The 28,000-nt window shown below is 53.3% G+C and overlaps 3 protein-coding genes across 8 annotated transcripts in view; 2 read left to right on the top strand and 1 right to left on the bottom strand.

Annotated features, from left to right (window-relative positions):
* Positions 1 to 11,119, top strand: part of Adamts13 (ADAM metallopeptidase with thrombospondin type 1 motif 13) — a 32,526-nt gene extending 21,407 nt beyond the window's left edge. For all 3 annotated transcript variants that reach the window (XM_052181917.1, XM_052181919.1, XM_052181918.1), the window contains 9 exons: positions 686 to 806; positions 3,260 to 3,389; positions 3,472 to 3,651; positions 5,990 to 6,194; positions 7,080 to 7,392; positions 7,959 to 8,105; positions 8,434 to 8,610; positions 9,985 to 10,169; positions 10,704 to 11,119. In XM_052181917.1, the coding sequence (XP_052037877.1) occupies positions 686 to 806; positions 3,260 to 3,389; positions 3,472 to 3,651; positions 5,990 to 6,194; positions 7,080 to 7,392; positions 7,959 to 8,105; positions 8,434 to 8,610; positions 9,985 to 10,169; positions 10,704 to 10,895 (1,650 nt within the window). In that variant the 3' untranslated portion in view covers positions 10,896 to 11,119. The remainder of the gene's footprint in view (positions 1 to 685; positions 807 to 3,259; positions 3,390 to 3,471; positions 3,652 to 5,989; positions 6,195 to 7,079; positions 7,393 to 7,958; positions 8,106 to 8,433; positions 8,611 to 9,984; positions 10,170 to 10,703) is intronic.
* A 150-nt stretch (positions 11,120 to 11,269) lies between these two features.
* Positions 11,270 to 24,322, top strand: Cacfd1 (calcium channel flower domain containing 1). Of its 3 annotated transcripts, none has more exons than XM_052181934.1 (6): positions 11,270 to 11,590; positions 14,556 to 14,628; positions 15,967 to 16,092; positions 18,675 to 18,782; positions 19,204 to 19,295; positions 24,236 to 24,322. In XM_052181934.1, exons 1-5 carry the CDS (start codon positions 11,473 to 11,475, stop codon positions 19,292 to 19,294), a joined length of 516 nt encoding a protein of 171 aa, XP_052037894.1. In that variant the 5' UTR covers positions 11,270 to 11,472; the 3' UTR covers position 19,295; positions 24,236 to 24,322. The 3 variants fall into 3 exon arrangements, with proteins under 3 accessions (XP_052037894.1, XP_052037893.1, XP_052037892.1); XM_052181933.1 differs by lacking the exon at positions 24,236 to 24,322 and adding an exon at positions 20,310 to 20,406 and having other exon boundaries at positions 11,272 to 11,590; XM_052181932.1 differs by lacking the exon at positions 24,236 to 24,322 and having other exon boundaries at positions 11,292 to 11,590; positions 19,204 to 19,612.
* On the bottom strand, positions 19,609 to 27,972 carry Slc2a6 (solute carrier family 2 member 6). Of its 2 annotated transcripts, none has more exons than XM_052181921.1 (10): positions 27,809 to 27,972; positions 27,153 to 27,315; positions 26,053 to 26,259; positions 25,374 to 25,473; positions 24,696 to 24,904; positions 24,276 to 24,428; positions 23,596 to 23,704; positions 23,120 to 23,299; positions 22,715 to 22,860; positions 19,609 to 20,486 (listed from the first exon to the last, which is right to left on the bottom strand). In XM_052181921.1, exons 1-10 carry the CDS (start codon positions 27,949 to 27,951, stop codon positions 20,379 to 20,381), a joined length of 1,518 nt encoding a protein of 505 aa, XP_052037881.1. In that variant the 5' UTR covers positions 27,952 to 27,972; the 3' UTR covers positions 19,609 to 20,378. The 2 variants fall into 2 exon arrangements, with proteins under 2 accessions (XP_052037881.1, XP_052037880.1); XM_052181920.1 differs by lacking the exon at positions 19,609 to 20,486 and adding an exon at positions 21,367 to 22,057.
* Positions 27,973 to 28,000: the final 28 nt, after the last annotated feature.

A 28,000-nucleotide genomic window follows, 5' to 3' on the forward strand; every position in this document is an offset into this window, starting at 1 on the left:
AGGAGTGAGCCAGGCTGATGGGCGGTAGAGCCTGTCAGCAGCCCCCGAGTGTGGACTGCTTGTTGCTGTTCCTGAGGGGCTGAGAACCAAATGCAATGCCTTCAGCACGTTAGGCAAGCGCTCCTCCACTAGCTATAACCCTGATCTTTCCCTTCATGTATTTTACATTTTGAGATGGGGTCTGACTAGATTGCTTGGGATCTATAGCCCAAGTAGCCCTTGAACTTTCAATGTTTCTGCCTCGGCCTCCCAAGTTGAAGGGACCGCAGGCCTGTGACACTAGGCACAGCAAGGAGAGAGTTCTCCAGTTGCTATAAAAGTCATTCTTTCAATGTTTTCCTGGCACCCAGGGGCTTCAGGCTGATGTTGCTGTCTGGCCAGAGGGCCCTGGATTCTTCTGGGCTAGGGACTGCAGGTCTATGTGTGTGTGTGTGTAAATACACTTCTGCTCCTTAGCTCCCAGCCCCATCCCACAGGCACCACTTGGAATGATAAGGAACCTTCACAGGCCAAAGTGAGAAGCGAGGACTTCACCAAGAGGCAGGGCACTGGCGTCCCGAGAGAATAGCAGAGAGGGAACCCCGGTGTGTTTGGAGTATTCCCTCTTTCCTCGTGAAAAGCAGGTGCTGGCAGCACCAAGGCAGAAGCCAGAATTTCAGACTCACCTGCCCATTGCTCTCTTCAGGTGGACACCATGTCTCTGGGAGAGGAGGCTCCATCCCCAGCGGGCAGTGACAAGCCAGGGGTTCAGGCTGAGCATGTGTGGACTCCTCTGGTGGGGCTGTGCTCCATTTCTTGTGGGAGAGGTGAGAACCTGAGGACATTCGTGAAACTCTGTTACTTCTCTTACCTACCCACACCTGCCTAGATCAGTGCTGAAGAAGGCGTGGCTGCCAGAAAGCCAAACTATGTGAGTATGGCGCCCAGATAAGTCATCTAAATGTGCTCCATATCTGACTGGAGAGTAAAGATAAATCCTAGAAACACTGGCACCTAGACCCTTCTGGTTCCACAGAGCTGTGACCATACCAACCCCTGAAGCTGGAAACAGTCATTTTAAAGATACATTGTAATCTCCATCTTCTTATTCTCTCTCTCTCTCTCTCTCTCTCTCTCTCTCTCTCTCTCTCTCTCTCTCACACACACACACACACACACACACACAATCTCCTAGTCATTTAGAAATACGTATTTTATTTGTGTATATGTGACTGTAGGTATGTCTGTGTATCAGCCTTGGAGGTCAAAAGAGGCATCAGATCCCCCAGAAATAGAATAGTTACACATGGCTGTGTGCTGCCATGTGGGCTCCAGGAGCTGAGCCTACAACCTGGGAGAGCAGAAGAGCTCTTAACTGCTGAGCCGCCTCACCAGCCCCACCTCTTAAACATGTTTACTGTTTCACTCAGTGGCAATAGTTATAGCAGCCATGAACAGCATCCATCTCCAGAGGATCCCATCCTTCCGATCTAGACCCTGTCTTTGTTAAACACCAACATGTATCTCCTTTGCCCCTGGCCACCAACACGTTAGTTTCTCCTCTGACCTCAGCTATGTGCAATGTGTCATTCTGTGACTGGCTTCTGTCAGCTAGGTTCATCCATGTTGTAATGGTGTTGGAATCCATTGCTCCCCCCCCTTTTTTTTAAAGATTTATTTATTATATTTATATGAGTACACTGTAGCTGTTTTCAGACATACCAGAAGAGGGTGTCAAATGCCATTACAGATGGTTGTGAGCCTCCATTGTGGTTGCTGGGAATTGAACTCAGGACCTCTGGAAGAGCAAGCAGTCAGTGTTCTTAACCCCTGAGCCATCTCTCCAGGCCCAGAATCCGTTCTTGACCCCAAGGAGTGTTCCGCTGTAGGTCTGGCCCGAGCTGGTTTGGGTCACTGTGAGCTGCTAGAGCTCTCCTTTCAGCTTTCTTTAGCAGTGCTGCTCTGGACATGGGCCTGTGGAGCCCAGCCTGGCTTCTGGTCCTGGTGGACACAAGAGGAGGAATTGCAGAGACATGTTGCCAAGCTACGTTCAACTTTTGCAGGCCTTTCTGCACTGGTTTTTGGAACAGAATTTTATATCCCTACCAGAGGGGCACGGGGTTCTAGTTTCTCCACATCCTTGTCAACATTAGCTATTTTCTGAGTTTTCAATAGAGAAGGGTGTGAGAAGACACACAACATCTTTAAACAGCCCCAATCACTTACTATACCTGTTTAGAACTGACCAGAAAGAGATTCCTAAGGGATGGATGGAGGAAGCCAACACTAATAATTCCTTTTTGATGGATGTAGCAGGATCTCATGTAGTTCAGGCTGGTCTCTATGTAGCCAAGGATGGCCCAGAATTTCTAATCTTCCCACCTCCATTTCTTGAGTGTTGGACTGTAGACTTGTGATAGCACACATAGTACTTAGTATTAAATGTTTCATTATGTGTATGCATGTATATATGTACTATGAATGTATGGACGCATTTAAGGATTTTGCACATGAGTGCATATGCAGCAGAGGGCAGAAGGACACAAGATCTCTGGGCCTGGAGTACGGGCTGGTCCGGGATGCCTGATGTGAGTACTGGGATTTGAATATGGGTCCTCTGAAAGAGCAGTATGAGCTCTTGGCCACAGAACTATGTCCTGTCCACATGCACAGTTACTGTGCAGTACTGGGCACCGAATCCAGGGCTTTGTGCTTAGTGGGCAAGCACTCTAGCAACTGAGCTACAGCCCTCTGGCCTCAAGAGACACTCCTTAAGTAAAGATATTTATGTGGAATAATCTTCCACATTTATACACACACACACATACACACACACACACACACACACACACACACACTTACACTGTATTTTGATCCTCTGCTATCCACTGCTATCTTTTTTCTCCACAGCAAGTCCTCCTCTTACTTTTATATCTTTTGTTTGTTCATTTGTTTGTTTGTGGCTACTGCATTGAAGTAGAATTGCTTCCATGAGCCCGTGTAGAGGTCAAGAGACATTGTTACAGCATTTCCCGCCATGCTTCTCAGTAAAAGAGAGGCTTCCAGCAGCAGGCACCTTTCATTATTCAATCGCTATAAATGATTGTGCTAGGTAGATACCACTATATGGAAACCAGGGGAACAGAGAGGTTAAGTCACTTGTCCAAGTGCACACAGCCGAAAAGATGTAGATGATACAGATGACTTTAGAGCCGACAAGGAACAAATGTTGTAGTCCTTGCCACACTGGGTCAAGGGCATTCGTGCTTCTTCCTGGCAGGTCTGAAGGAACTGTATTTCCTGTGCATGGATTCTGTCCTCAAGATGCCTGTCCAGGAAGAGCTATGTGGCTTGGCTAGTAAGCCCCCAAGCCGGTGGGAGGTCTGCAGGGCTCGCTCATGTCCTGCTCGGTGAGTTGGGGAGGGTTAGTGCAGGGGAATGAATCTGGCCCCAGGGCTGCTCTCCCACGATACCTTGGCCTTCTTCCTTCAGGTGGGAGACTCAAGTCCTGGCACAGTGCCCGGTGACCTGTGGAGGGGGGCGAGTGCCCCTGGATGTTCGTTGTGTGCAGTTAGACCACGGCCGCCCTGTGTCTGTACCTCACTCCAAGTGCTGGCCAGTGCCTAGACCAGGCTCCTTCAAGGACTGCAGCCCGGAGCCTTGTCCTGCTAGGTGAGAACCTTGCCGGGGAGACAGGCAGTCATGGATCTGTTAGGGCTCTGCCATCAGCCCCAGATGATGTAAAGTATAGTTGTGGGTTCTGGGATGGTGGTAACATAGGCATATTTTTTTTTTTTAAAAAATCTATTTAGTTAATATTTATGAGACAGGGTCTTACTATGTGGCCCTGGCTGGCCTAGAATTTGTAGACCAGGCTGGCCTGGAACTCACAGAGAGCCATTTATCTCTGCCTCAAAAGTGTGCATCACGACTCCTGGCTATCTATCTATCTATCCATCTATCTATCTATCTATCTATCTATCTATCTATCATCTATCTAATCCTGGTGCTTTGTGCATGTTAGACAAGCACTCTAGCACTGAACTATATATTTCCAGCTTCCCTTTTATCTTTTATATCAAGACAGGGTCTCACAAGAAGTTCACCGTTCACTCTGTAGCCTGGGTGAACTTAGGACACTTGGCTGTGTCACCTGGCCTAGTCAGGCACATATGTTTATTTATTTATTTATTATATGTAAATACCCTGTAGCTGTCTTCAGACACTCCAGAAGAAGGAGTCAGATCTTGTTAAAGATGGTTGTGAGCCACCATGTGGTTGCTAGGATTTGAACTTAGGACCTTCAGAAGAGCAGTCAGTGCTCTTAACCACTGAGCCATCTCTCCAGCTCCCAGGCACATATGTTGATGGAGCATTTAGTCACTGCTTATTCTAATTTACTGAACACCTGCTATGGCCAGGTGCACAGAGAGTCCTCCACTGTGCCTGGACTGTGAGCTGTGGGGGAGGAGCTCACATAGAGCTGCTGCTGGGCCCAGGCTCATGGACAGGGTAATCATGAAGACATCCTGCCTGACATCTAGTGCCAGGGGTTACCTCGCCCTGACTCCCATGAGGCATGCATCCCAGAACCCTGTCTTCTCAGGTGAGGGAGTAGGGCTTGGCCAGTGTACATGGAGTACAATTATTCCAGAGCTCTGGAGATTTCAAGGCCAAGTGGTAGCTCAACTCTGTGCAGGAAAAGACAGGGGTGCCATTCCCAGCAGAGACAGAAGAGCTACTGCCACAGTCTGCTGGGCTTTCTTTTAAAAAAGATTTAGATAGTTAGAGTGCTCTATCTGCATGTACACCTGCCTGCCAGAAGAGGGCATCAGATCCCATTATTGATGGTTGTGAGCCACCATGTGGTTGCTGGGATTTGAACTCAGGACCTCTGAAAGAACAGTCAGTGCTCTTAACTACTGAGCATCTCTCTAGCCCCCACCTGCCAGGCTTTTTATTTTTTAAAGTAAGTTGCTTGACTTTTCCTTCTGTGTATGTAATGATTTTAAATTTTGTAGCTTAGAATCTACGAGGGCTCACAGGACATGTGTCTTGCCTTCTTAATTGTTGCTAAGTTTTCCTATTGAGCTGGAGAGATGGCTCAGTGGTTAAGAGCACTGACTGCTCTTCCAAAGGTCCTGAATTCAAATCCCAGCAACCACATGGTGGCTCACAACCATCCATAACAAGATCTGAAGCCCTCTTCTAGTGTGTCTGAAGACAGCTACAGTGTACTTACATATAATAATAAATCTTTAAAGAAAAAAGTTCCCTACCTGTGTTCTTTATTTTTGCATGTTATATTTATCAATGGTTTAGATTTTTTTTTGCTTTTTTTTTTTTTTTTGAGACAGTGTCTTATGTAGCCCAGGTTAGCTTCAAACTCTCTAAGTAACTGAAGATAGCCTTGAATTCTTGAACCTCAGGCTTTCACCTGTCAAGTGTTGGAATGGTAGGCGTGTGCCTCCATACCCAGCGAAATCTTTGTCTGTTTGCTCCATGGGAATTGCATGCACACGTGAGTTCTGGTTACCGCTGAGGTGTGTGGCCATTCTGTAGTCTACAGTCTCTCTTCTCAGCCAGGCATGATTCTACCTCAAAGGGCACAGAGGAAACTTTAGTTGGATGGGCACACTTAGGGATATTTGCTATGGCTCCTAGTGGGTAGAAGTTAATCATGCCCATCCAGCCGTGCACAGGACAGCCCCTACCCTCCAGGACAAAAAGCTATGCAGAGTGGTGGCAGTGGTGCAAGGTACAGGCCGGACACCCCTGAAGCGGGGTCTTAGCCTGGCTTGTCCCATTGCCTTGTCTCCCAAGGGTCCCAGAGCAGCACTGGGCCTAGCAACGACACAAGCACGAGGGCGATACTGAAGCTCAATAGTGAGGTCAGTGGAGACCCACGGCCAGACACTGTGCAGACCATTGCTGCAGGAGCTGAGGGTCTTCCAACCGTCCCCCACACAGAGGCCCGAGTCGCCGTCATTGGAATCTCCTCTTCCTGCAGATGGAAAGTGCTGTCCCTTGGCCCATGCTCAGCCAGCTGCGGCCTTGGCACTGCCACACAAGTGGTGGCCTGCATGCAGTTTGACCAGGGCCATGACAACGAGGTGGACGAGACCTTCTGTAAGGCTCTGGTGCGGCCCCAGGCCAGGGTCCCCTGCCTCACTGCTGACTGCACATACCGGTGGCACATCAGCGCCTGGACAGAGGTAAGGCTGTCCTGGACCTGGGACTTCTAGTCAAGGCATCAGCAAGGGATCTTTGTGAACGAGGGGGCCTACGGTCCTTGTTCACTATGGCCCCTGGAAGGAGGGGAGAGAGTCTGCTGTTGTGTTCCCCTAGAGCCAGGGACATAGCAAGGCATGGAGAGCCAGACAGCTGGGCTTTGAGAGGCCTGGGGTCTGCAGATACTGAGAGCCTCAATCCCAAAGAAACTAGTGTTATCTTGTGACAAGCACCCAACAAATCACTAGAGAGACCAAGGTGGGTAGGTCTTGGTTCTCCTGGGAAGGGCTCACTCGAAGTTGTAGGCAGCACAGAGACAGAAGAGACAGGATAAACTGCTCCCCTATCTTACCTCACCTTGGCCAGAAGGACTGTGAACATAAGATGGAGACAGAAACGGCAGGAGGGCAGGACAAACACTAGACGCAGTGTCAAATAATCTATAGGCAGAGAAAGTCACCCTGGTCCCTTCTTTAAGGTCCCAAGGGACAGAGAGATTTATTTAGTTAATGTTTTTGCATGCTCTATCTGCATGTACACCTACCTGCCAGAAGAGGGCATCAGATCCCATTACAGATGGTTGTGAGACACCATGTGATTCCTAGGAACTGAACTCAGGACCTCTGGAAGAGCAGACAGTGCTCTTAACCACTGAGCCATCTCTGCATGGCTGGACTCTGAGACCACCAGGTCTTGTATACATGTGAGCCCCACAGAGCATCTCTTTAGCTCCAGTTTCCTCACCTGTAAAGCAGAGAAATCTGCTGCTTCTTGGTGTGTGGGGCTTGTCACATCCCATTGTCCTGTGGCCACTCTGTCTTGCCCCTCTTTGACAAGCTCACCATGGTCTTCCACCTTTTCCCTGACAGTGCTCTGTCTCCTGTGGGGATGGTGTCCAGCGCCGGCATGACACCTGCCTTGGACCCCAGGCCCAAGTGCCTGTGCCAGCCAACTTCTGCCAGCACCTGCCCAAGCCAGTGACCGTGAGAGGCTGCTGGGCTGGACCCTGTGCAGGGCAGGAGACCTCCAGCTCACTGCCTCACAAGGAAGCTACTCTTCCCAGTCAGACCCAGGCTGCTGTCACTGTTGGCTCTCTGCAGTGGTCCCAGCCCCAAGCCCAGCCCCACACCCTTTCCCCAGTCTCCCGGCCTCTGGGGCTCCAGGAAGATCTGGAAGAGCACGGTTAGGTTCCTTTCTGTTTCCTGTTGGGGAAGTTGGCATATCACAGGGTAAGCACCCAGGCACTAGACCATGGGTTGTTGGAGTCAGGGTCTCCTTCCCATCTGGCAAAGGGAAGCCACACTTTTTACATGGTTTTATATACATGTATGTGTATGTTCATCTTTGTGTGTATATGCAGGTGCAGATGTGTACATGTACGTGTGCATGTGTAGGCCAGAGGACAACCTTGGGTGTCATTTTTCAGGATTGCCTACCTTGTCTTAGACAGGGTCTTTCATTGACTCGGAGCTTGCCCGAGGCTGGGTGGTTGAGCCCAGGGACCCACCTGTCTAGCACATGTTTCCTACCGTCCCCATCAAATGACTTGAAGGCTGTAGGGTCAGGAGCTCAGGTCCATGTAGTCCAAAGCCCACACACCATCCTGCCCCCCTTTCCCTGAAGCACATAGATGCGGCCTAGTGCCTTGGATGGTGACTATTGCTGTGACATATCCTTCTCTGTCCCTGCCAGCTCCAGTCTCCAGCCCTGCTCTGTTCTGGTCACCTCACTCCCTTCCTCCTCTGTAGGTGCCTGTGGAAGGCAGTACCTGGAGCCCACAGGAACCATTGACATGCGAGGTCAAGGACAGCTAGACTGTGTGGTGGCCATTGGGAGGCCTCTAGGCGAAGTGCTGACCGTGCAAATCCTCGAGAGCTCCCTCAAGTGTAGTGCAGGTGCATCCATGGGCACGCGGGCACTGCTGGGCAGGGGCTCTGGCATTCAACTCCCCCATTGCTGGCAGCATGCCCCTGCTATGCTCCTGCTTTTCATAACCAGAGTGTGGCAATCTCCATTTATAAGATAAAAACCTGGTGGGGGGGGGGGGATGAGAGCTCTGCTGAGGTGCTCCCTACTTCGTCACATTAGCCAGTAAGAGGGAGAGTGGTTATTGGGACTCAGCCCTGAGTGGCTGCTGCCATCGTGGAGTGGAGCGGGGTGGGGTGGGGGATGGGGGGATGGGGGTGGGGGCGGTGCTGGTTCCTCACTGCCCACCCTTTCTAGGGGAGCTGCTGCTGCTCTGGGGCAGGTTCACATGGAGGAAGATGTGCTGGAAGATGCCTGGCGTGACTTTCAGCACCAAAACCAACACGTTGGTGGTGAGGCAGCATCGTGTGCTGCCGGAAGGTGGAGTGCTGCTACAGTACCAGAGCCGACCTGCCCCGGGGACCTTCTACAAAGGTACCAGGTGCCCGGCCTCCCTACCATCTCACTGGGCAGCTGTGCCTCTGTTGCTGTGGTCAGGGCATTTCCAACAGGGCCATGGGCAGGGCAGGAGAGAGCTGGCCCCAACGGAAACTGGGAGCAGGCAACGTCTTCTGCATGGTCAGGATGGAGTTCCTCTGTGGCCATGAACCAGATGGGTGGATGTAGACAAGGTCCCTGTCATTGTCCCATCCCTCGGGCCACTCAGCGCCTCATACTCTTGACCCTGGTGCTCAGTTCTTTCAAGGTCGTCTCAGGTCTGTGAGCCACTTTTCCTCAGCCTTCTTCCTGTGGATGGTATATGTATGCTAGCACCCACAAGGAAGATGCCTGCTTACTCCTGAGCACTTACTGTATACTCCTTAGAAAGAGAGCATCTATGGATTCCTGCTTTACCCAGAATCCAAACAGCATCACCTCAGGGTTTTGATGTAAAAGTGCAAGATGAGTGAAGATGTCTTACCTCGACAACTCCAGACATTTTTGCATGGCCCAGGCCTCACATGAAAACGATGTAGCAGAGGCGTTGCCTCTGCCAAGACTTCATGGTATCACCCTCCCCCGGCCCCCCTCCCCCCCTCCCCGCACCTCCATCAGTGAGCTGTCCTGGTGGCAAGGTCCCACAGGGAGCCCACTGGCTTCCTCCTTATTGCTTCTCATATCTCACATGCAGATGATAGCACTGGACAGACAGCATAGTCAAACTCGACTTCTCAGCCAGTTTAACATCTTAAGTACTATGTAGCCCAGTTTGAGTCCTCTTTTAAAATCCCCTGCCCAAAGCATGCCGCTGTTCCCTTCTCCTCACAGAGGGCACCAAAACCTCTCAGTCCTTTTAAAAGTTATCTTACTTATTACGACGTACATGTGTGGGCATGCGAGTGGCATGATGTGGGTGTGAAGGAGAGAGGGCAACCTCGCTCTCGGAGTTAATTTTTCTCCTTTTATCTTTACACGGGTCCTTGGGGTTGAACTCAGGTCACCAGGCTTGTGTGGCAAGAACCAAAAGTTTTGCTGCACACATCAGCTACCCTTTCTTTCCATTAAAAGTGTGTGTGTGTGTTTGTGGGGGCAGGGGGTGGAGGGAGGTCGGTGTTAGAGGTTCTGTCTCCCCATGTGGGTCCTAGGATTCAGACTTAAGTTGTCAGGCTTGTACAAAACACTTCTGCTGAGCCAACACTGTCTGCCCCTTTCAGATCACTGCCCGAAGCTAGTCTATTAGAAGTGCTCAGAGTGAAGGCCCTGCAGCAGGGAGGGGAGAGTCAGTCAGGGAACACTCTGCTATCAGTCGTCTCCCTGAGGTGGCTGGCCCACACCTAGGCCTTCTTCTTGTCTTGTTCTTGTCTGCAGAATGTGACAGGCAGCTCTTTGGACCTCGGGGTGAAATTGTGAGTCCCTCGCTGAGCCCAGAGAGGAGGAAGGCAGGGACCTGCAGAGTCTTCATCAGTGTGGCCCCACAGGCCCGCATTGCTATCCGCGCTCTGGCCAGTGGCATGGGCACTGCTTCTGAGGGGACCAATGCCAACTATGTCTCGGTGAGGCCACCAGGATGGGGACACAAATGGGGGAAGGAGGGAGGGAGTGCTGGGCTTAGGGGACACTTTTAGCTTATTTTTCATCTAAAACTTCAGAATTATTGGAAAGGATGGGAAGGAGGGTTTCCTCCACTCATTCACCAGCAAATGCTTGTGACTCTACCAACAAGAAGGATCCTGCTTTCCCGGGGCTCCACGGCCTCTTGTCCCAGGTGGAGGCATCATGGTCATGCCTGCTGTTTTTGTTTTGTTTTGTGTTTATGCTTTTGTTTATGGTTTTGTTTTGGTTTTGAGAAGAGCATAGGTAGGGTTGAGATTTTGTATGCTCCACAAGGCACCAGATCACCTCAGACTTCTTGTACCTGGCTGTGTGTTCTGGGGAAGGGACCCAAAGTCTCTGAGCATGAGTTTCTTGGGTAGAACGGAGTATCCCTCATTGTGGGCTCCTGTAAGAAACAAACACGATTCTGAGTAGCCAGGAGTTTATAAATCATGATCACTCATGACCTGGCTTGGCTACTTTCTTCTCCACAGATCAGGGATATCCACAGTCTGAGGACCACAACATTTTGGGGGCAGCAGGTGCTCTTCTGGGAGTCGGAAGGCAGCGAGGCTGAACTGGAGTTTAGCCCTGGCTTCCTGGAGGCTCATGCCAGTCTCCAGGGCCAGTATTGGACCATCCCACTGAGGACACCGGAACAGGACAACAGCCTGGCTCTGGCCTAGATTTCTCTCCAACAGCCGGCAGGAAAGGGGAGGCAACCAAACTCCAGAAAGGGTGACCGTCCCTGGAGTATGCAACTCTAGCCTCTTGAGAAGTTCTAATGCTTGCTAACCTTAGGGGACCTCTTTTAATGACCTTTTCCAGGTGCAGTAGGGCCGGGACTAGGAGGTGGAGATCAGAAAAGCAGTCCCATCTCCCAGAGGCTAATAAAGGATACAGGAACACACACTGGAATTTTCCTCCCATAAGCTGCTGCCCATAACAAGTCTGGCTTGAAAGCTCATTCTACTGCAAGGCGGGGTTCCCTGGAGGTCTCAATAGGGCCTTCGCCACTTCTAGATGATGTCTTCCAATCTTGGAAAGAGAAAAGACCAGACTCGATTCAGTGTACCTGCTGGGAGGCAAGGGGAGCTTGTTAGTCTGTGAACACGCCCCTTATGCTAATATGCGCCATTTATCCCCGCCCCCCGGCTATGGCCTGCGGGTCCGCCCCTATGCTAATCACCGCCTCTCCCACAAGGCCGCGCGCGGGTGGACACGTCCCTTTGTGCGCGCCTGGGGCTGCGCGCAGCGTTCAGCATGAGCGGCTCGGGTGCCGCCGGAGTGGCCGCCTGCCCAGCCCCGCCGGCACAGGAGGAGGGCATGACATGGTGGTACCGCTGGCTGTGCCGCCTGGCGGGAGTGCTAGGGGCCGTGTGTGAGTATCGCGTCCCGGGAGCGGGCGTACCCGGGGTTGCCATGGTTCCCGGCCTCAGGCCTGCAGTCCTCCGCCGGAGCTCGATGGCTACAGTCCAGCAATTCTGGCCTTGATCAGAGGAGATGAGACTCACCGAGGACGCGCGTCTGCACCTTCCCGGCCCCGCCTCGGCCTGCTGATGCTCACCTGGGCTGGGGTGGGACTGCCAAATTCCCAGCCTTTGGACAAAACTTGTTCATAAATGGGGGGCAGCTCTGGGAAGTTTGCTTGAGGGTTAGATGGTGCCAGAAGAGTGACCCCTCAGGATGGCTGGGCAGTGGGCTGAGAGGCAGCGTCACCTCGGGTTCTTACTGTTCACACTCTCCTAATGCTTCTCGCCGGCCGGCCTGGTATCCTCCACACAGCAAGCTTTCTCCGCTCAAGTTCCAAAGGAATAAAAAAGGAAGGCGGGTCGGCCTCTTAAGTGCAGCTATGTTGCTGGCCTTCCAAACAAAACCTTTGAACCAAATATGTTTGCTAAATCCTGTGTGTCCCTTTCATTGTGAATTCCTAGAAGCCCAGGTGAGTGCTGGTCTCAGGAAAGGAAGGTCCATGGCCTACCTGGTACCGGAGCAGGAACTGTGTGGGTAGGGGCAGGCTCATCTGTTGTCCTTTCTGGAGGAATACCTTGGAGCCCCATCTGTCCAGATGATCTTGCTGGATAGGGTAGGGTTAGGTATGTGCTGCCTTGGTAAGGCAGCTCCGGAGGGAGTCTGCTGAGGTTGATCAAGTCCTCTCCAGTGCAGTTAGCTATTTCAAGGTGGTTAAGGGGTGTAGGAACAAGGAGGATCCTGACCAAGACCTATAGGCGCCTACCTTCCCTCCATCTTGGTGATTCAGTCAGTGACCAGGTGACTTCTAGATTAGATTGACTCTGGGAATTCCACACAGTTCCGTACTTCCTATGGGTGCCTGAGGCCTCCCCAACCCTCCTGCTGAGTCAAGACATCAGTGAAACCGTAGGGGAGACCTGTGACAATAACTTACATTGTCCCCTGAGCCTGCAGATTGGGGGCATCTGGGTGGGCATCAAAGTTTTGAATACTGGCATATCACAGGAGGGAAGGACAATGTGTATTTGTTTAAAAAACTCAATAGTGGTTTGACAGGAGCTGTGGTTTAGCTGGTCACATTGACATAGGGCTATCCTCTCTTGGAATGAAGGATATTCTAAGGGGTTTATTTATTTATTGGAAGGATTTATTCTGGTCCCAAAGGCCTCAGTAGACAGTAGCTCCGAGGAAGAAAGGATTGTATAGTGATATCTCCTTTATAGGGAAGACATGAGCATTATTAGCACCCCAAGTGGGTACATGGGTAGATGCATTTGAGTCCTTAGTTGTCAAAGGACTCCTGTTCATCTAAGTTGTGACCTGGTCCTCCCAAAGCTGACTCTGGAGGACAACATGGTGGAGTAGCTTTGTAGGTGGAATGCTGAAGACAGGAGTGAAGGCCCTCAGGTGAGACCAGGCCTTGCTCCACATAGGCAGGAGGCAGACAGCCCCTCACTTCTGTGGCCCTGGAAGCTTTGCTGCTGTCACATGGTGGATGAGAACTGCTTTGAGTTCTTTATTAGAGAAGGGGACTTTGTGACATAGAAGCTGTGCCACTCAGAAGAGTCGGTGATTTGGTCCATTCTCCTGCATCAGCTCCCCCCTGCATAGTGTAACACAGGAAAGTGGAAAATGGTGGAATTCCAGGCCCAGTGGAGGGATCGGGTGACTTAGGCCTGCTGCAAGTTTAATAAGTTGGTGCTAACTGCAGCCTGAGAGGGCCAACGCTCTGCTCTGCCTTCCCTTAGATGGTGTCCGGCCAGGCTGGGCAACTCCCAGCAATGTCCTCAGAGGCTCCCAGAGTTCCTAGTGAGGGACTTCCTGGTGACACCTGGGTGGCTGGAGCAGACTGTAACCCCAAGGTGCAGTCCGAGGGGAGGAGCCTCGCTGGGGTTCCACACTGGTGAGCAGTCATGTTCTGGAGAAGGGCACACACACTGTGCCCTCATGGTGTCTTGCTATTCTGCTATTGGGACACAACCTGCCCATGTGTAGGAGAGAAAAATGAGCTTAGAAAACTAACATGCTCAGGGTCACGTGGCTGATGTTTTAGATGTGGGATTGTCATCTGGATTGTGTATCACAAGAGGCATCCCTGTCCTGACCCAAATTCAGGATGTGGCCAGACATAGTGGCACATGCTCGTAATCCCAGTCCCCGGAAGGCTGAGGGAGTCCCCGGAAGGCTGAGGGAGCAAGATGGTTTGAGGTCAGCTAGAGCTATAGAGCAGGACTCTGTCTCAAAGGAAAACCAAACCAAACCAAAGCAAACACCCTTACCAAGCAAGCATAAACAACAACAGGACAACCCCAAATAAATCTGAATGGCGTTTTCCAAGTCACAATATGCTTGTGAGTAGTTCACCTAGTGGATACAGATAGGCAGCCCTTGCTAAGGTTCTCACTGAAGTCAGAATGGGCCTGACATTTTTTTTTTAAAGATATATTTATTTTATGTATGTGAGTACACTGTCTTCAGACATACCAGAAGAGGGCATCAGAACTCATCATAGTGGCTGTGAGCCTCCATGTGGTTGCTGGGATTTGAACTCAGGACCTCTGGAAGAGCGGTCAGTGCTCTTAACCTCTGAGCCATCTCTCCAGCCCCCCAGGCCTGACTTCTTGAGAGGGTTTGATAATAACCTGGAGCCAGAGGCCGGCCCATCAGAGCCTTGGCCTTTACGTCCTCCAAGTATGAAAGCAGTTAGACTTGAGCTTCAGACTACACTTACTGTTCTCTGCCATCTCGGGCGATGGCGGTCTCTGAGAGAAGCCCTAATGCTGACCATCTAAAGGGAGCCGCCTGTGTTCTCAGTGCCTCTGCAAGCTCTGCTGTACTCTGCTAACCCCCGCCCGTTGTCTTTTGTTTTGAAGCCTGTGCCATCTCTGGACTCTTCAACTGCGTCACTATCCACCCTCTGAACATCGCAGCTGGTGTGTGGATGATGTGAGTAGCGGTGAATGTCCTGCCTGAGTGGGGTTTGAGGCACGAGGTGCAGGTCTTGTCTCATCCCCCTTCCCGCTCCCAGGTTTCCTGATGGCCGCTTAAGCTTTTAGTAGCGACAGTGTCACAGGCACAGTTGCAGCATCTACTCAGCCAGACACTGTAGACTCCTTGTCTACCTTCTCCCTGGGAGCCTCAGGGCCATGGTGTGTAAGGTCATTATCGAGGGTCTATGACAGAGAGGAGGGTGGTCGGCTGTGAGGCTGTTAGCAGGGCTGGAGTTAGGGGGCAGATGCAGGTGGAACTGGTGGATACTGCATCCACAGAGAGCTCCTTTTCACCCTCTCCCTGGGCAGTGGGATCCCAGGGAAAGGGACACCAAGGTGCATGGGAAGCACTGTCCATTAGCATTTGCTTGTGCCTACAGGGCTCTAAACAGTCATCTGGGGCAAGGGATAGGTAGGTCCTGCCTTGGGCCTCAGGTCAGGATGATTTGGGTCTTATGGTGATGTGGACAGAGGCTTATGCCGGCTCACGGCGGCAAGGATGGGGAGTACAGAGGTTATGTACATGGTGGAAGGGTGAGCTGGCATCTGGAAGACTGGTGATGGGTGGTGGGGAGATGGGCAGTGGTCAAGACTTACAAGAGCAGTGTGTCTGTTAATCAGTCAGTGGCACTGCTTCCAGATAGATGTGGGTCCCAGCAATGACCCTGTTGTCTGGTCATGACCATTGCCCGCCTGTGGGAGCAAAGGCCTTCAGCACCAGCAGTTAGCTGCTTCCAGCAACTAGGCAAGGATTAAAGGCTCCTGAGTGGAAGCTCCCAGCCAGGGCAGCCCCTCCCCTGTATCTCTGCTCCCCTGACCCCTGACCCCTGCTCCCAGCTCAGGGCATGGGTAGTCCTTAGTGGCTCGGTACCTCGTGCTTCTGCTGGGGGCAGCCTGCCCTTGATGCCAGTGTTAGGGCCTATGGGGATAGTACTAACAACAGGCAGTGTGGCTCAGCTCTGTGGATGAAGGTGGGGCTGGCTAAAGAGAATATGAATTCTTCATTTCACTGTTGGAACAATAAAGAGTTAAGACACCAGGCTCTTCCTCCAGGATGCTTGCTTGGGTAGTTAGGGATGCTGGTGCATCGGTGGGTTAGGCTGGGCTGGGCTGGGCTGGGTTGGGCTGGGCTGGGTTGTTGAACTGCTTGGCAGCAACTGGTGCCCTGTAGAATCCTGGTGTTCATGGGAGTTCAGGGCCTGTGAGATGGTAGTGTTCCTTGAGCCTCTGGCACGAGGTCTGCTGTAGCCCCAGGTTGTAAGCCATCGTGTCCTTTCTGCCTTTGCCCCTACAGCATGAACGCCTTCATCCTGTTGTTGTGTGAGGCTCCCTTCTGCTGCCAGTTTGTGGAGTTTGCAAACACAGTATCTGAGAAGGTTGACCGCCTGCGCTCCTGGCAGAAGGCTGTCTTCTACTGCGGGTGAGGGGCTGTTGGGCGGGGCCTATGGCACAGCTCCCAAACTCCTGCTGATTGAAATGTGTTGTGAGGTGGGTGGGTCAGGAGCAGGTAGAGGCCTTTTCTTCTGCAGAGCCTTTATTTGATCACTGTGGACACAGCCCCTGGCTCATCCAATAACAGGTGCTAACGAATGGGACTCAGCATCTGCCTCCCAGAGCTCAGATGGCAGCCGTGGGTTCAAGACCTCTAGTGGAAGAACAGGGAGGCAGTGGGGCTTGCTCTCTCACTTGGGAGTTTCCAGACGGGCAGTCGTGGGTACGTGTAGGCCTAGTGAGGCCTTGAGAGGAGTGTGGCCAACCCAGAGGTCCACATGTGAGACTGCAGAACAGAAAACACCATTTTCCTCTAAATCACACTCCTGGTTCTGAGATGTGCAGTGTGTCAGACGGCCGCACTTCTGAGATAAATTTTATACCAGGGAGCCTCTGAAGAAGGGCTTTTCCACGAGCTCCCAGCTAGGCAGCAGTACTCATTGTAATTACCAATGTTGTCTTTAAGATCAGGTTACCCGAGCCAGGCGGTGATGGCGTACACCTGTAATCCCAGCACTCTGGGAAGCAGAGGCAGGCGGATTTCTGAGTTCCAGGACAGCCAGGGCTATACAGAGAAACACTGTCTCGAAAAAAAACAAATCCAAAAAAACAAAAAACCAAAAAAAAAAAAAAAAAAAAAAGACCAGGTTCCCCTAAGGATTGGTGGGGCTCACTGGCTTCTGCAGGGAGAACACAGTAGTGTGTGGGCAGACGGCCAAGCCAGTGAGCTCTAGGAATCCGCCTGTTTCCACCTCCCCTCACCAGGCCCCAAGCGTCAGCTAAGCCATTGCACCCCTTGCTTGTCTTTCCTTTTCCCTCCGTATATGAGATGCTCTTACTATGTAGACCTGGCTGGCCTCGAACTCACCGAGATTCATCCATCTCTGCCTCCTGAGTGCTGGGAGTAAAGGCATGTGCCACCATACCTGTCTTTCTTTGGGTTTTAAGATGTGTTGTCATGATGCTAACAATAATGTATGTTTACCAGAAGTCATTTGTAAAGTAAAAGATGGTCGTTCCAGCCCTCACTACCTGTTCGTCTATTGGCGTGTTCCTCCAGTCTGAGTGCAGCCACGTCTGACTCTCTCTAACATGCTCAGAACTGTTATGCATAAGTTTGTACCTGCTCTTTTGACTTCCTGTGGTATCAACATTTTCAGGTCTGTCATAAAATGATGACATTCCTTTTACCGTTAATCACATTTATTCAGCTGGACATCCCATGACGGCATCCTGAGGAGATGTTTCCAGGTGTGGAATTACCAGACTAGGTTATGATCATTCAAAAGATCTTAACATACGTGACTCAGTTGCTTCTCCGAGAGGCCCTCTGGTGTCTCTCTCTCCCCTCCCCCCCAGTGCCTAGTGCAACTTTCATATGTCTGAGGAGTAACATACCCTTCTATGGGGTCACACTCGTTCTTTCTCAAAGGGTCTCTAGCTTCTGGCCCACTCTCTAGAGAGCTTTAAGGTGTGACTGTCCAGGCTGTGCCTTTTCAGTATTAAAGTCCTCAGATCCCTTTGTTTCATTTCCCATTCCGATTTTTCCAGCCTGTCATTGTCCTTTAATGCTAACAGATTTCCTCCTGTGCTCTTTTGCCTCATGATTTCTATTATTTTATTATAGAGCATCCTCGACTTAGCTTCCATTTTGATAAAACAAATATCCTGTTGAAAACACTGTAGCATACCTCACCTACCAAACACGGCTGTCGCTAAACTTCACCATGCTTAAAGCCCTGATGCTGGCCCCGGTGACCTGGTAAGACATCATATAAGGTGGCCGTAAAGCTCACTGTCTGCTGAGTACTGCCATCACCACGGCCTAGTCAAGGGCCCTCTGCGCTTTGAAGCACTTCTGGCTACATGGACATCTACACCTGAACTCCAAGGAGAACAGTTGGCTCTGAGTGTCATCCTGCCCCGTGAGCCTCCTCTCCAGAAGTGACTGGACTGAGGGCTGAGCTGCAAGCTCCACCATCTTCCTGAATCAGCTAACCACATTTTCACCTCATGTTGGAAAATTACCACCCCTCAAGATTAGCTGCACGGGGCTTAGGGCTGAATGAACCTACCACTAGGTGGCGCCAGGCTGCTACTGAAGCCCTATAGCTGCACTGGGTCCAGTGTTCTGGGGATATGAACTGGGGCCTTGTTGAAGCTCAGCTGGCCCAGGGTTGCTGAACTGATGAGAGTGTTCATTCAGTGCTTGGATGTGGGTGTAGGATAGGTGGCCATCAGCCCTCCCCTTGATGGCAGGAGCCCAGGTCTGACTCACTGTATGGTGAGGTGGAGTCCTGACCAGCTGACTTGGTCACAGGGCTGTACAGCTGGACTATAGCGCAGCCCCTCTGGGCCCAGCCCCTCCGCTGTAATGAACAGAAGGGTCATTTACTCAGCTCGTTGCTATTTAACCCTGCAGGGTTACAGATCTTACCACAAAGGCCTGGTAGAGTTCTGGACTCTGACCCCAGAGAAGATGGGATTTTAGGGATGTCTGTTTTCTCCTAGGATGGCCGTCGTCCCCATCGTCATGAGCCTGACCCTGACTACACTGCTGGGCAACGCCATCGCCTTTGCCACCGGGGTGCTGTATGGATTGTCTGCCCTGGGCAAAAAGTGCGTCTACAGCCCAGTCCCGGGGTGGGCCCTCCTCTGCTGCCCCTGCTACCCCATCTGAAGTGGGGAAGGTCTGAGTGGGACCCTTTGTCTAGTTGTTACGTAGTGGCCACAAGTGACTTTGTCTGTGCTCTCAGGAAGAGGCAAGAAATGAGGGGACAGCTTAGGCGGTCCCTCCTGCCTGGCTTGTGCGCAGTGAGGTCTGCACAGACCTTGCAGCCTGCTGCCACCTCTTCCCTTCAGCTCAGGCAGTGCCAGGCAACATGTGCCCCTCTCAAAGTGACAAAGCTCTGTCCCTTTGACAAGGGCCTCTGGGGAGCACAGTACTGGGGAAATCTGCCTGCAGGTCATGGCAGGGATGCAGCCGGGAGTCGGAGGAGGGAGGGCTCAGCCTATAGACTGCCTGCTTCTCTCTCTCCAGGGGTGATGCCATTTCCTATGCACGGATCCAGCAGCAGAGGCAGCAGGCAGATGAGGAGAAGCTGGCTGAGACGTTCGAGGGAGAACTGTGAGGTGAGGCAGGGCGGCCCATCCTCATTGCCTACTGCCAGTGGGGTCTGTGGATTCTGGAGAAGGCCGAGTATCAACTCTGTTAAACGGCCTGGGCGAGGAACACCTGCACGTCCGTGCCTCGAGCCTTCCTGTGCCTACCCTGTTCTCCGGACCTCCTGAGCCTGGAGCTCCTGCCCCACTAGAACCGAAGGCCTGGGCCATGGGATATGGATGGGACGAACTCACTCCTGTCAGCCTGTGGTGCAGATTCTGTGCTGGCGACCCTTCCCAGACCTAAAAGCAGCCTCCCTTCAACACACTGGTCCTCACTCGGTTAAGAGGCTTCATCCTTTTTTAGGTTCAAGCTTGCTGGCAGTTAGGGCTTCAGTTCTGCTCCATGCACCTGTCCTTCCTCAGAGCAGAGGAAAAGAGCAGTAGTGTCCTGAGGCCAGCTTCTGCCACCAGCAGCAGGAGAGATGCTGGTCATTTGAGAGGCTGCAGCACTTCCAGGATGCAGCTTTCTGGCCAGAAGAGCAACCTTGGCAGTGGCCAGAGGGCTGACAGGAGTCCCTACTGCTCAGTGCTAGAGAGTGTGTGAGTGTGTGTGTGTCTGTCTGTGGTTTGGGTGTGTGTATTGCTGCTAGCCTGCACTGAGAACCTCTTTGTCAGGGATAGCAGGTTCCTTATTAGTAGGGATTAACCTCAGGTATTCTTCCTAACCTGCCCTTGGCAGTCTGTAGCCTCTAGAGAGCTGGGAAGAGACCAGACCCACCTCCCACACAGAGCTGGCCCCTTCTCGGGTACCAGAGCAGAGAGCAAGCCTGCATGACGGGTCAGGGAGAGCTGTTTCGCTGGCACATGGCTCCAGGGACGTGCCCTGCTGTCCCTAACCTTCCTCTGCACTGCTCTTCCCACGGTCCTGGGACATCGGCATTAGTGGCTAATTAGGTGGGTCCTTGGCCATTAGGCCCATGTTTGGTGGCCTGACTGAAGATGATGTGTCAAGTGCTGAGTCCTGCCTCCCTCCTGCTCCAGACCTTCAGCTGGACCTGTCCCTGGACCGCAGTCCTGGAGTTGTCAAGTTCCCAGGGGATCTTTAGCTCATCAGTGCTTGAGGCCAGGAGTAGTGGACATTCCCTTTGGGATAGAAGCTCTGATCTGTAGACTTTGGGGATTGCAGCAGTTCTCCAGAGAACCTGGCCGAGCTGAACTCTGGAATGGCAGAAATGTCATAATGTAGTGGCTTAGGGGGCCATGTGCCTTAACTGTTAACCAGAGGCTGTTTCTCTTGAGCCAGGGATGGGTTTCAAGGGCTCTGTGAATGTGTGTTTGTATATGTTGGGGCCTGTGTTCACAATAAGACCTGTCTACCTCCCAGCAGGAGAAAAGGCCCCACCTGCTTCTCTGGCTACCTGGATAGGCACGGACTCAGGCCACTTCTGCCTAGGTCTCCTGTCTGCAGTAGAACTCAAAGGCTACATGCATAGTGAGACTGTGCCGCACTATGGAATCCGTTTTGTGCTGGGCAGGCATGGGGTGAGGTATGAAGGTAGAGACCCTTAGATCAGTGTGGGCAGTCAGTCACCTCCGTCCTGAGCAGACCAGCGTGGGTGGTCAGTCACGTCCGTCCTGAGGTTCTTGGAAGGTCCATGGCACAGTGGCTCTGAAGCCCATTGCTTTGCCTCAGCACGGGCACCGTCCAGCCCAGACTAGCCCATTCTTGTCCATGTCTGGGTGTCCTCTGTGGCTCCTTTTGCCACCTACCCCTAGTTTGTTTGTTGATTGGGTTACACTTGGAGTAAAGCAAGTTTGTTGTTGGTATGCAGTCTGCCTGTCACCTTCCGTTTCTAGTGCCTGGAACTTGCAGGGAGACCCTGCCTTTGCTAGCTGGGCCTAGCTTAGCCTGAGCCTGCTCACAGGGTCTTGAAGAGTAACCTAGGTGTAGAGGGCAATCTGGCCCTGAACCCCATAGTGACTGTTGCTTTCTCTGCACTGTGATAATGTCCAGAGTGTCCTGGCAGTCCAGGTTGTGTTTGGGGGTGGCCTGGTTGCTGGGGTAGGGAGCTTCTCCCTGGAATAGATCCCACTCCCCTTTCTTCCCTGAGGCTGTAGGCCCAGCTCCTTTATTTTGAAAAACTGAACAGTTTGCAGACTAGAGGTATCCAAGGTTGGACTGGGTCCTGTGCTCTGGCCTTTGGAAGTCCAGGGTTCCCCAAGGGACCCAGACCCTTGTAGCTGCAGGACCCTGGCCAATTGATCAGAACAGAACGATGTGACAATGTCCTTGTACAGTGCCACTTTGCCACCTCCATCTGTTTTCTGTCCCCAACATGGAAAAGAGTGTTCCTTGTAGGAATGAGGAACTAGGCCAGAAGTCCCAACAGCCTTGTTCTTGGGTACAGCCTTTGCTAGGTTTGGGGCAGGGCTACCTGCTCCCCGCCACCCCCCAGGATCTCAGCTGAGGTACTGCAGCACTGCTGGGGCCCACCAGCCCACAGTTGGTGAACTGCCTGTCCCCGGGTGAAGTGTGCTCTGGCTGATGGCTGCTGCTCCCGGTTGCAGGTGTGTCTGTGGACAGTGCATAGGCCTGGCCTGGGTGCTTTGGCCCCTTACAGGCAAGCGCCTGACTAGGGCCTGAAGGACATCCTGCGGGTGTGGAAGAAGGCCTCGATCTGCTCCAGCGAGCGGCCCCTGGTCTCAGGCACACAGCAGCCTGTGAAGAGCAGGCTGAGCAGGCAGATGGCCGAGAAGAAGAAGAAAGGCACCTGGAGGCCGAAGGCGGTCTGCAGTAGGGAGTTGGGGAAAGAGTTACTGAGCATACACAGCCTCCACCAGAATCTAGAGCTAGGCTACTAGTGGCAGCCTGGGGCCTTCCCTGCTATCCCAAGCCGCACCTCAGCCATGTTGCCTGGAGACTCTACTCTTAGGTGCCCCTCCACACCCAGGCTCTAGGCTGCCTACAGGCCTGGCAGGCAGTATGTTGTGTCAGCCCTCCTCTCAACCTTGACCACTGAATGGACAGCTGTGGCAGGTTCTAGCTTGTGCTGACCCATCTGGGTTTCCCTGGGAGAGTCTGGAGCTAGCCAGCATTCAGGTGTTTTCAGGGCCTGCTGGATTGCAGGGCTGGGAGCAAGGTCTATTTAGGAAGGTCCTCACACCATGCTGTAGTCAGGCAGCAGGGTTACACTAGAGGCCCAGCATCTAGTACGTCAAGATGGCTGAGTAGGGGACGTGGGCAGAGCTGTCCTGGGACTGGGAGGGAACCTGACTCCTCCAAACAGCCCAGCTGTTCTCACTTGGCCAGCCTTTGCCCTTAAGAGGCTGGGTGCTCCTCTCCAGGGGCTGCTGGGGAGGGGGGGTTGGGGGTGGGTGGGGAGGAGGGTTTGGGGGAGACTACTAATAAAAAAACCTAGCTGGGAGTCCTGGGTCCGAACACTCACCACTGCCAGCAGGAAGTACTCAGTGAGGACAAAGGCTGTGAGCCAGCTGACCAGCACACAGAGCCCTGAGGCCACACCGCGGGCTCGCAGGGGCAGGACCTCAGACATGAGGAGCCAGGTGATGGGGCCCCAGCCCATGGCATAGCCTGTCGGGAAGAGAGGAGCCATTAGGCTCAGGCCCTGGGAACCTTCAGGGGCCTCCATGTTCCTGCTGGGGCAGAACTGCCTCCGCCTCCCCCCCTCCCTCGCAGTGCGGGTCTCAGCTGAGATGTGATTGAGTTGCTAGAGGGCCCTGTTCTTCAACTCCCAGTTCCTTAGGCAACCCAGGACAGTAACAGAACCCTTGTGCTCCCTGTCCCCCCAAACAGCCCATCCCAGGTCTCCCCCTCGCTGTGGTGCTCCTACCCATAATGAAGAGCATTGTGGCCAGCAGAGGTATCAGGGTGAGATAGTTGAAGGCTGTGGCTGGGGGCTGCTCTGTGCCCCCCAGGGTCACCATCTCCATAGTGCTGTTGGGGGTCAGCGGCTTTGGCACAAACTGCACATACAGCCCCAGCGTCAGGTTGGCAACAAACATGATGGATGCTGTGGATACACGGGCACCTCAGGACCAGACTCCTCTGAGCTTGAGACCCATTCCAAGCCCCACAACACCTCTTGCTAGGTGGCAAGGCTGGCTTATAGAAGGGTCAGCCCGCTGCCCCCAGCAGGGCATGCCCGGGCCTCCCGAGTTGCACGGGTGGGCTCCTGGACTCCTGGAGCACGAGCAGACCTATGTAGCCCATGCCGCATGGCCGTGTAGCCGCTACCCTTTGCTACATCCTGGACCATGTGCTAGAGAGGCTTGGCTGTGGCCCAGAGCTCGCAGTAGAGACACTCACCGGACACATAGAGCAGGACTTTTCGGCCGGCCAGGTCCATGGTGACAGCAGCGATCAGCACAGACAGGAGTCTCACGGCACCAACTATAGCTGCATCCTGCTGGGAGGGCTGTGGGGCAGGGAGGGCACTGGGCTGAGAGACCCGGTCTGGTGTCCTGTACACCCTAATGCACTAAAGACATTCAGCCCTAAGTCCAGGATCACTGTCTCCACCCCCTTTTTGGCCATGAGCTATCCTAGCTATTGAGCCCTAGGGCCCCAACTTTTTCTGTGCCCCAACCTTTAGTTAGGTTTCTCAGCAGGGGCATATCTCCTGTGCCTACTACTAGCCATAGTGGGCCCAGCAGACCCTGGCTGGACAGCAATGGTAGATTTGAGTCATTTTCATCTTTACACCTCATTGCTGGAAGAACCTGGGGTGGAACTAAGTTCCCAGGGACCTCACAGTTCCCCTGGGATCTGAGCCTGGAGCCACGGTCCCAAGAGTTCTATATGCTACTACATTGTTTTGCTATTCTGTGTATTTTAAAGCACTTAAGCTTCACTTGAGAAGAATGTAATTGAGACGGGTTGTGAATGAGAGGCATCCAGGTCTCAGCCCCTAACTTCCTGGCTGCCCTGCCTGTACTCTTCTCAACAGCCTCAGGGCTCTGGGCATCGCTGGCCGAGTGGATGCTCACCAGCACCACGGATGTGCTGTCGAAGATGGTCTGTAGGTACACCAGGACGGGGGTGATGCCCGTCAGCTGCTGCAGAAAGCGCATCAGTACTGCAATGAGAATCGGCCGGTACACACGGGGTTCCCGGGCCTCCGCCCACGACATCCGGCTACTCTGGAACACAAAGCTGCTGTTGAGGGCTATGCCAGGCTCTCCACCATCGCCACCCTGCCTTGGCACTCATGGTCCAGGAGAGACCTCCTTTATCCCCCTTCCAAGAGAGACCCAAGCACAGGAGCCTGCGTGAGTTCTGCACACTAGCAGGAACTGCTCTCGTTTGAGGCGAGGCAACCAGGGCAGAGGCCTGGGCCTGGTGAATGCCCAAGGCTACACAGAGCTCCTGTGTAGGGGCCCGACCAGGCAGTACCACACATGCTGCACCTGCTTCCGCACGTTGTCCTGGATCTGCTCAAACTCCCAATGGACCTGAGAGTCGGCTCGCAGCCAGGTCAGCGCCTGCAGCGCTTCCTCGTCCCGGCTCTTTGAGAGCAGGAAGCGGGGCGAGTTGGGCATGAAGCTAAGCAGCAGGATCATGATGAGAACAGGCCCCTCCCCGGCCACAGCAAGCCACCGCCAAGGCAGCAGAAGACCTGGGGGGAGAGGCTTCAGTGAGGGGATGGGGCCTCTGAGTCCTCTCAGCGCTCTCCCAGCCTAGCTTCCTGATGGCCCAAGTCCTTGTAGTGGGGCCATGAGGGGCTCCAGGAGTTGCCTAGACCCCTGAACCCTGGTACTAAAGTGAGATCCTCGAACAGTCTCAGTATAATGGGAGAGTAGTGGGAAGGCTGGGCCTGGGGCTCTCACCCCCATCACCCAGGCAGGCCAACTCCCGTGTGGGCTTCCCTCACGAACTGACAGGAACACTTGACCCCTGTGCTGTGGGAAGGTGGTCCAAAGCAACTGCAGTAGGGTAGACCTCAGTGCTCAGAGAGATAGTGCCTACTGGGGCAAGGAAGCCAGGTGTCCTGTCTGTCAGTGCTGGCTCTCTTCAGGGAGAGTTCCATCCCCCCCCCCGGCCCCCACCTCCAGAACCTGAATGCTGGAGTGCAGGATGGTACTTGCCGAGGGCATAGAGAGACAGAGATCCAAACACGGCCATGAGCTGCGGGGTGGCCCCCAGGGCCCCACGAACGCCAGGGGGCGCAATCTCAGACACGTACACCTGTAAGGCACATGCCCCAACTTGGGACGTTAGTGGGGAATTCACATTCCTGGGTCCACTGGGGTGATCAAGGGACTTTGAGGTCTGGAGAAGCTGGTAGGGGTCTTTCTCTGACCGTAGCTCTGTTACCTTCCTTAGCAAAGAGGTATGCAGAAGCTCTCAGCTCTGATAGGTATAGATAGGTATGATAGGTATAGACTGAGCCCAGGGTCTTCAGCCTTGGGGCTGAGCAGGCGTTTGTGTTTACCCTAGTGACCTCTTTCCCCTCTGGGCTTGGCCAGAGGATAGGTGTGTGCATGGAGTATTACATGAGGTAAGCAGTGGGGGTGGGGTGGGGGTGGGCAGGAACTTCCCTTCACATCCCTTGTGCAATGCAAATTTTTTTTCAGTTGAGCAATGCATCGAACTGAGGTCAAAACAGAGGGTAGGAAGTTTTGGGTGGCAGTGATGTCAGCTGCTTTGGTGGAGGAAGCTGAGGTTCTCTGGGCAATGTAGGGGACCCCACACACTCTCACTGAGCAAAGGCTCAGCAGGGGTGGCCCAGAACAGCCTCAGGGCAGTGGAGACATCTGGCCTTACCGGGATGCAGGCAGCAGTGAGTCCCCCGGCAAAGCCTGTCAGCATCCTCCCCAGCAGAAGCATCCAGAGGCCATGGGCACCGGCCATGAGTGCATAGCCAATGGCTGAGGGGACAGCCGAGAACATGATGCTGAGCTTCCGGCCCAGGAGGTCATTGAGTAGCATCGCGCTGAGGCCCCCTGCTGCGGCACCCAAGGTGAACACGGACTGCAGGGGTGCAAGAAGATACAGTGGCTTTAAGAGCTCTCACCCCCACCAGAGTCTAGAGAGAGTTCCTCCAGACCTGACCCTGTGGACAACCATATGTAAAGGTGCCATGGCTACTGCTCTGCTCCAGAGGTGCAGTGGGGCACCTGTCTACAGTGGCTCTGTCCACTGTGTCCAATATTTTTTTGAGCCCAAGCAGGCTTCAACATGATCATCCTTTTCAGCCTCTCAAGGGCCGAGGTTAAAAGCATTCTCTATGGCTCACACACTACCAAAGAGAACCCCGGGACTTTAAGATTTGGGGGTCATTGGAGTTGCTGAGGAATAAAGAATCTGCCAGGAGCCTGCCACTCATGAGTGGTGGGACAGGGCGCACAGCATGGCCTCTCAAGCCTCAGTTTCTTAGCTGTGTTATGGGAAGAACACAGTCGACCTCGGGGTGAAAATATTTCACCAGGTGTCTGGCATGTGCTCAGCGTACGCCCTGTGTGGCCAGCACATGCCCACCCCATTTGAAATGCTCAGAGACCCTGATCTCTCCAGCTTTGCCGTCAAGTTGCAGTCCTAACTCAGGGTCTACCGACATTCTAATGTCAACGTCTTGGGCTCTGTTCAGCCACGCTCTGTTATTGTCCATACAGCACCTGGTGTGCCTGCCTCCAGGCCCCAGGAGGATGTCAGCTTTGCTGTGGCAGCCTGGCTTTGGGTACGGGGTTGGGAAATCTTCCCCTCAGTCCCTCCCCACATCTCTACAGGATGTCACTTCCTCATGGGTCTTGCCATCACTGCTAGCAGACAGGAATGCGTAGGGAGGGGTACCACTGCTCTAGGGGGGGCTCCAAGGTTAGGTGCTCCCTCCACTAACCCTGTCTGATTTATAGAACAGGCCTCACCCCAAACCAGGATGCCTGGATTTTGTCCAGGTGTAGTGCTGGGTCGGAAGAGAGCTTCAGTGCAGGGATGACTGGAGACGTGTAGACCAGGGCATACCCAAAGCTGAAATTGCCCAGCACAGCAGCAAAAGTGGCCAGGAACACCCTTCTGTTTTGCAGGACCCTGATGGGGGATGGAATGGAACCAAAGGACCAAGGTCAAGTCCTTTAAATGGACCCTGGGTTCACAGACTGCTGCCTTCCCTGAGCCCATGGCCATCTAGCTCAGCCGATATCTGGGAGAGGCCTGGGTCCAGGACCAGACAAGTTGTAACCTTCTTCAGGCCTTAGCAGCAGCTCTGGGGAATTCCCAGGCTGTCAGCTGGGGCTGGTACCCCTTTTTCTCCAGAAAAGAAATTGTGGGTTTTGCCTCCTGTTGTGAGGCTAGATCCTTGTCCTCCCCCTGTGACAGGTGGGAACCCCACCCAGTATTGCTTTGGAGGCTCTCTTCTCTATGGTGGTCCAGTTCTTTAAATAGACTTTCGAGCATGCGGTAAGAAAGAGTCAGATGACTCTTGGTGGCCACTCACCAGAAGTCAGAAATGGCCCAAGATGTGTGCAGCCTGCAGGAGATAAGGCCATCCCAGCCTCCCATCCCCACGCCCTAAGATTCTCACCCGGCCCGTGCCCTCTCTCCAGGCGACGCGGGCGCCTCGGGGAAGGTGTCATAGTCCAGTCCCTCGGCTCTTAGCAGGGGTTCCTGCATGGCCTGCGCGGATGGTCGGATACAGCTGTACTCCTCTGCAGCGCTAAAAAGCATCCGCCTGAGCCCCCAGCACGGCAGGCGAAGCCCCGCCCTTCAGATGCGA

Source organism: Apodemus sylvaticus, chromosome 5 (assembly GCF_947179515.1).
Source record: "Apodemus sylvaticus chromosome 5, mApoSyl1.1, whole genome shotgun sequence".
NCBI classification, from domain to species: Eukaryota; Metazoa; Chordata; class Mammalia; order Rodentia; family Muridae; genus Apodemus; species Apodemus sylvaticus.

Excerpts from the sequence above, each read along its gene's own strand:
- Cacfd1 (XM_052181934.1), top strand. The coding sequence starts at position 11,473 with ATGAGCGGCTCGGGTGCCGCCGGAGTGGCCGCCTGCCCAGCCCCGCCG. Across the intron at positions 16,093-18,674 it reads AAGGCTGTCTTCTACTGCGG|GATGGCCGTCGTCCCCATCG; the intron begins GTGAGGGGCTGT and ends GTTTTCTCCTAG. Across the intron at positions 18,783-19,203 it reads TTGTCTGCCCTGGGCAAAAA|GGGTGATGCCATTTCCTATG; the intron begins GTGCGTCTACAG and ends CTCTCTCTCCAG.
- Slc2a6 (XM_052181920.1), bottom strand. The coding sequence starts at position 27,951 with ATGCTTTTTAGCGCTGCAGAGGAGTACAGCTGTATCCGACCATCCGCG. Across the intron at positions 24,429-24,695 it reads AGGACAACGTGCGGAAGCAG|AGTAGCCGGATGTCGTGGGC; the intron begins GTGCAGCATGTG and ends TTTGTGTTCCAG. Across the intron at positions 22,058-22,714 it reads AGTACTTCCTGCTGGCAGTG|ACCGCCTTCGGCCTCCAGGT; the intron begins GTGAGTGTTCGG and ends TCCCTACTGCAG.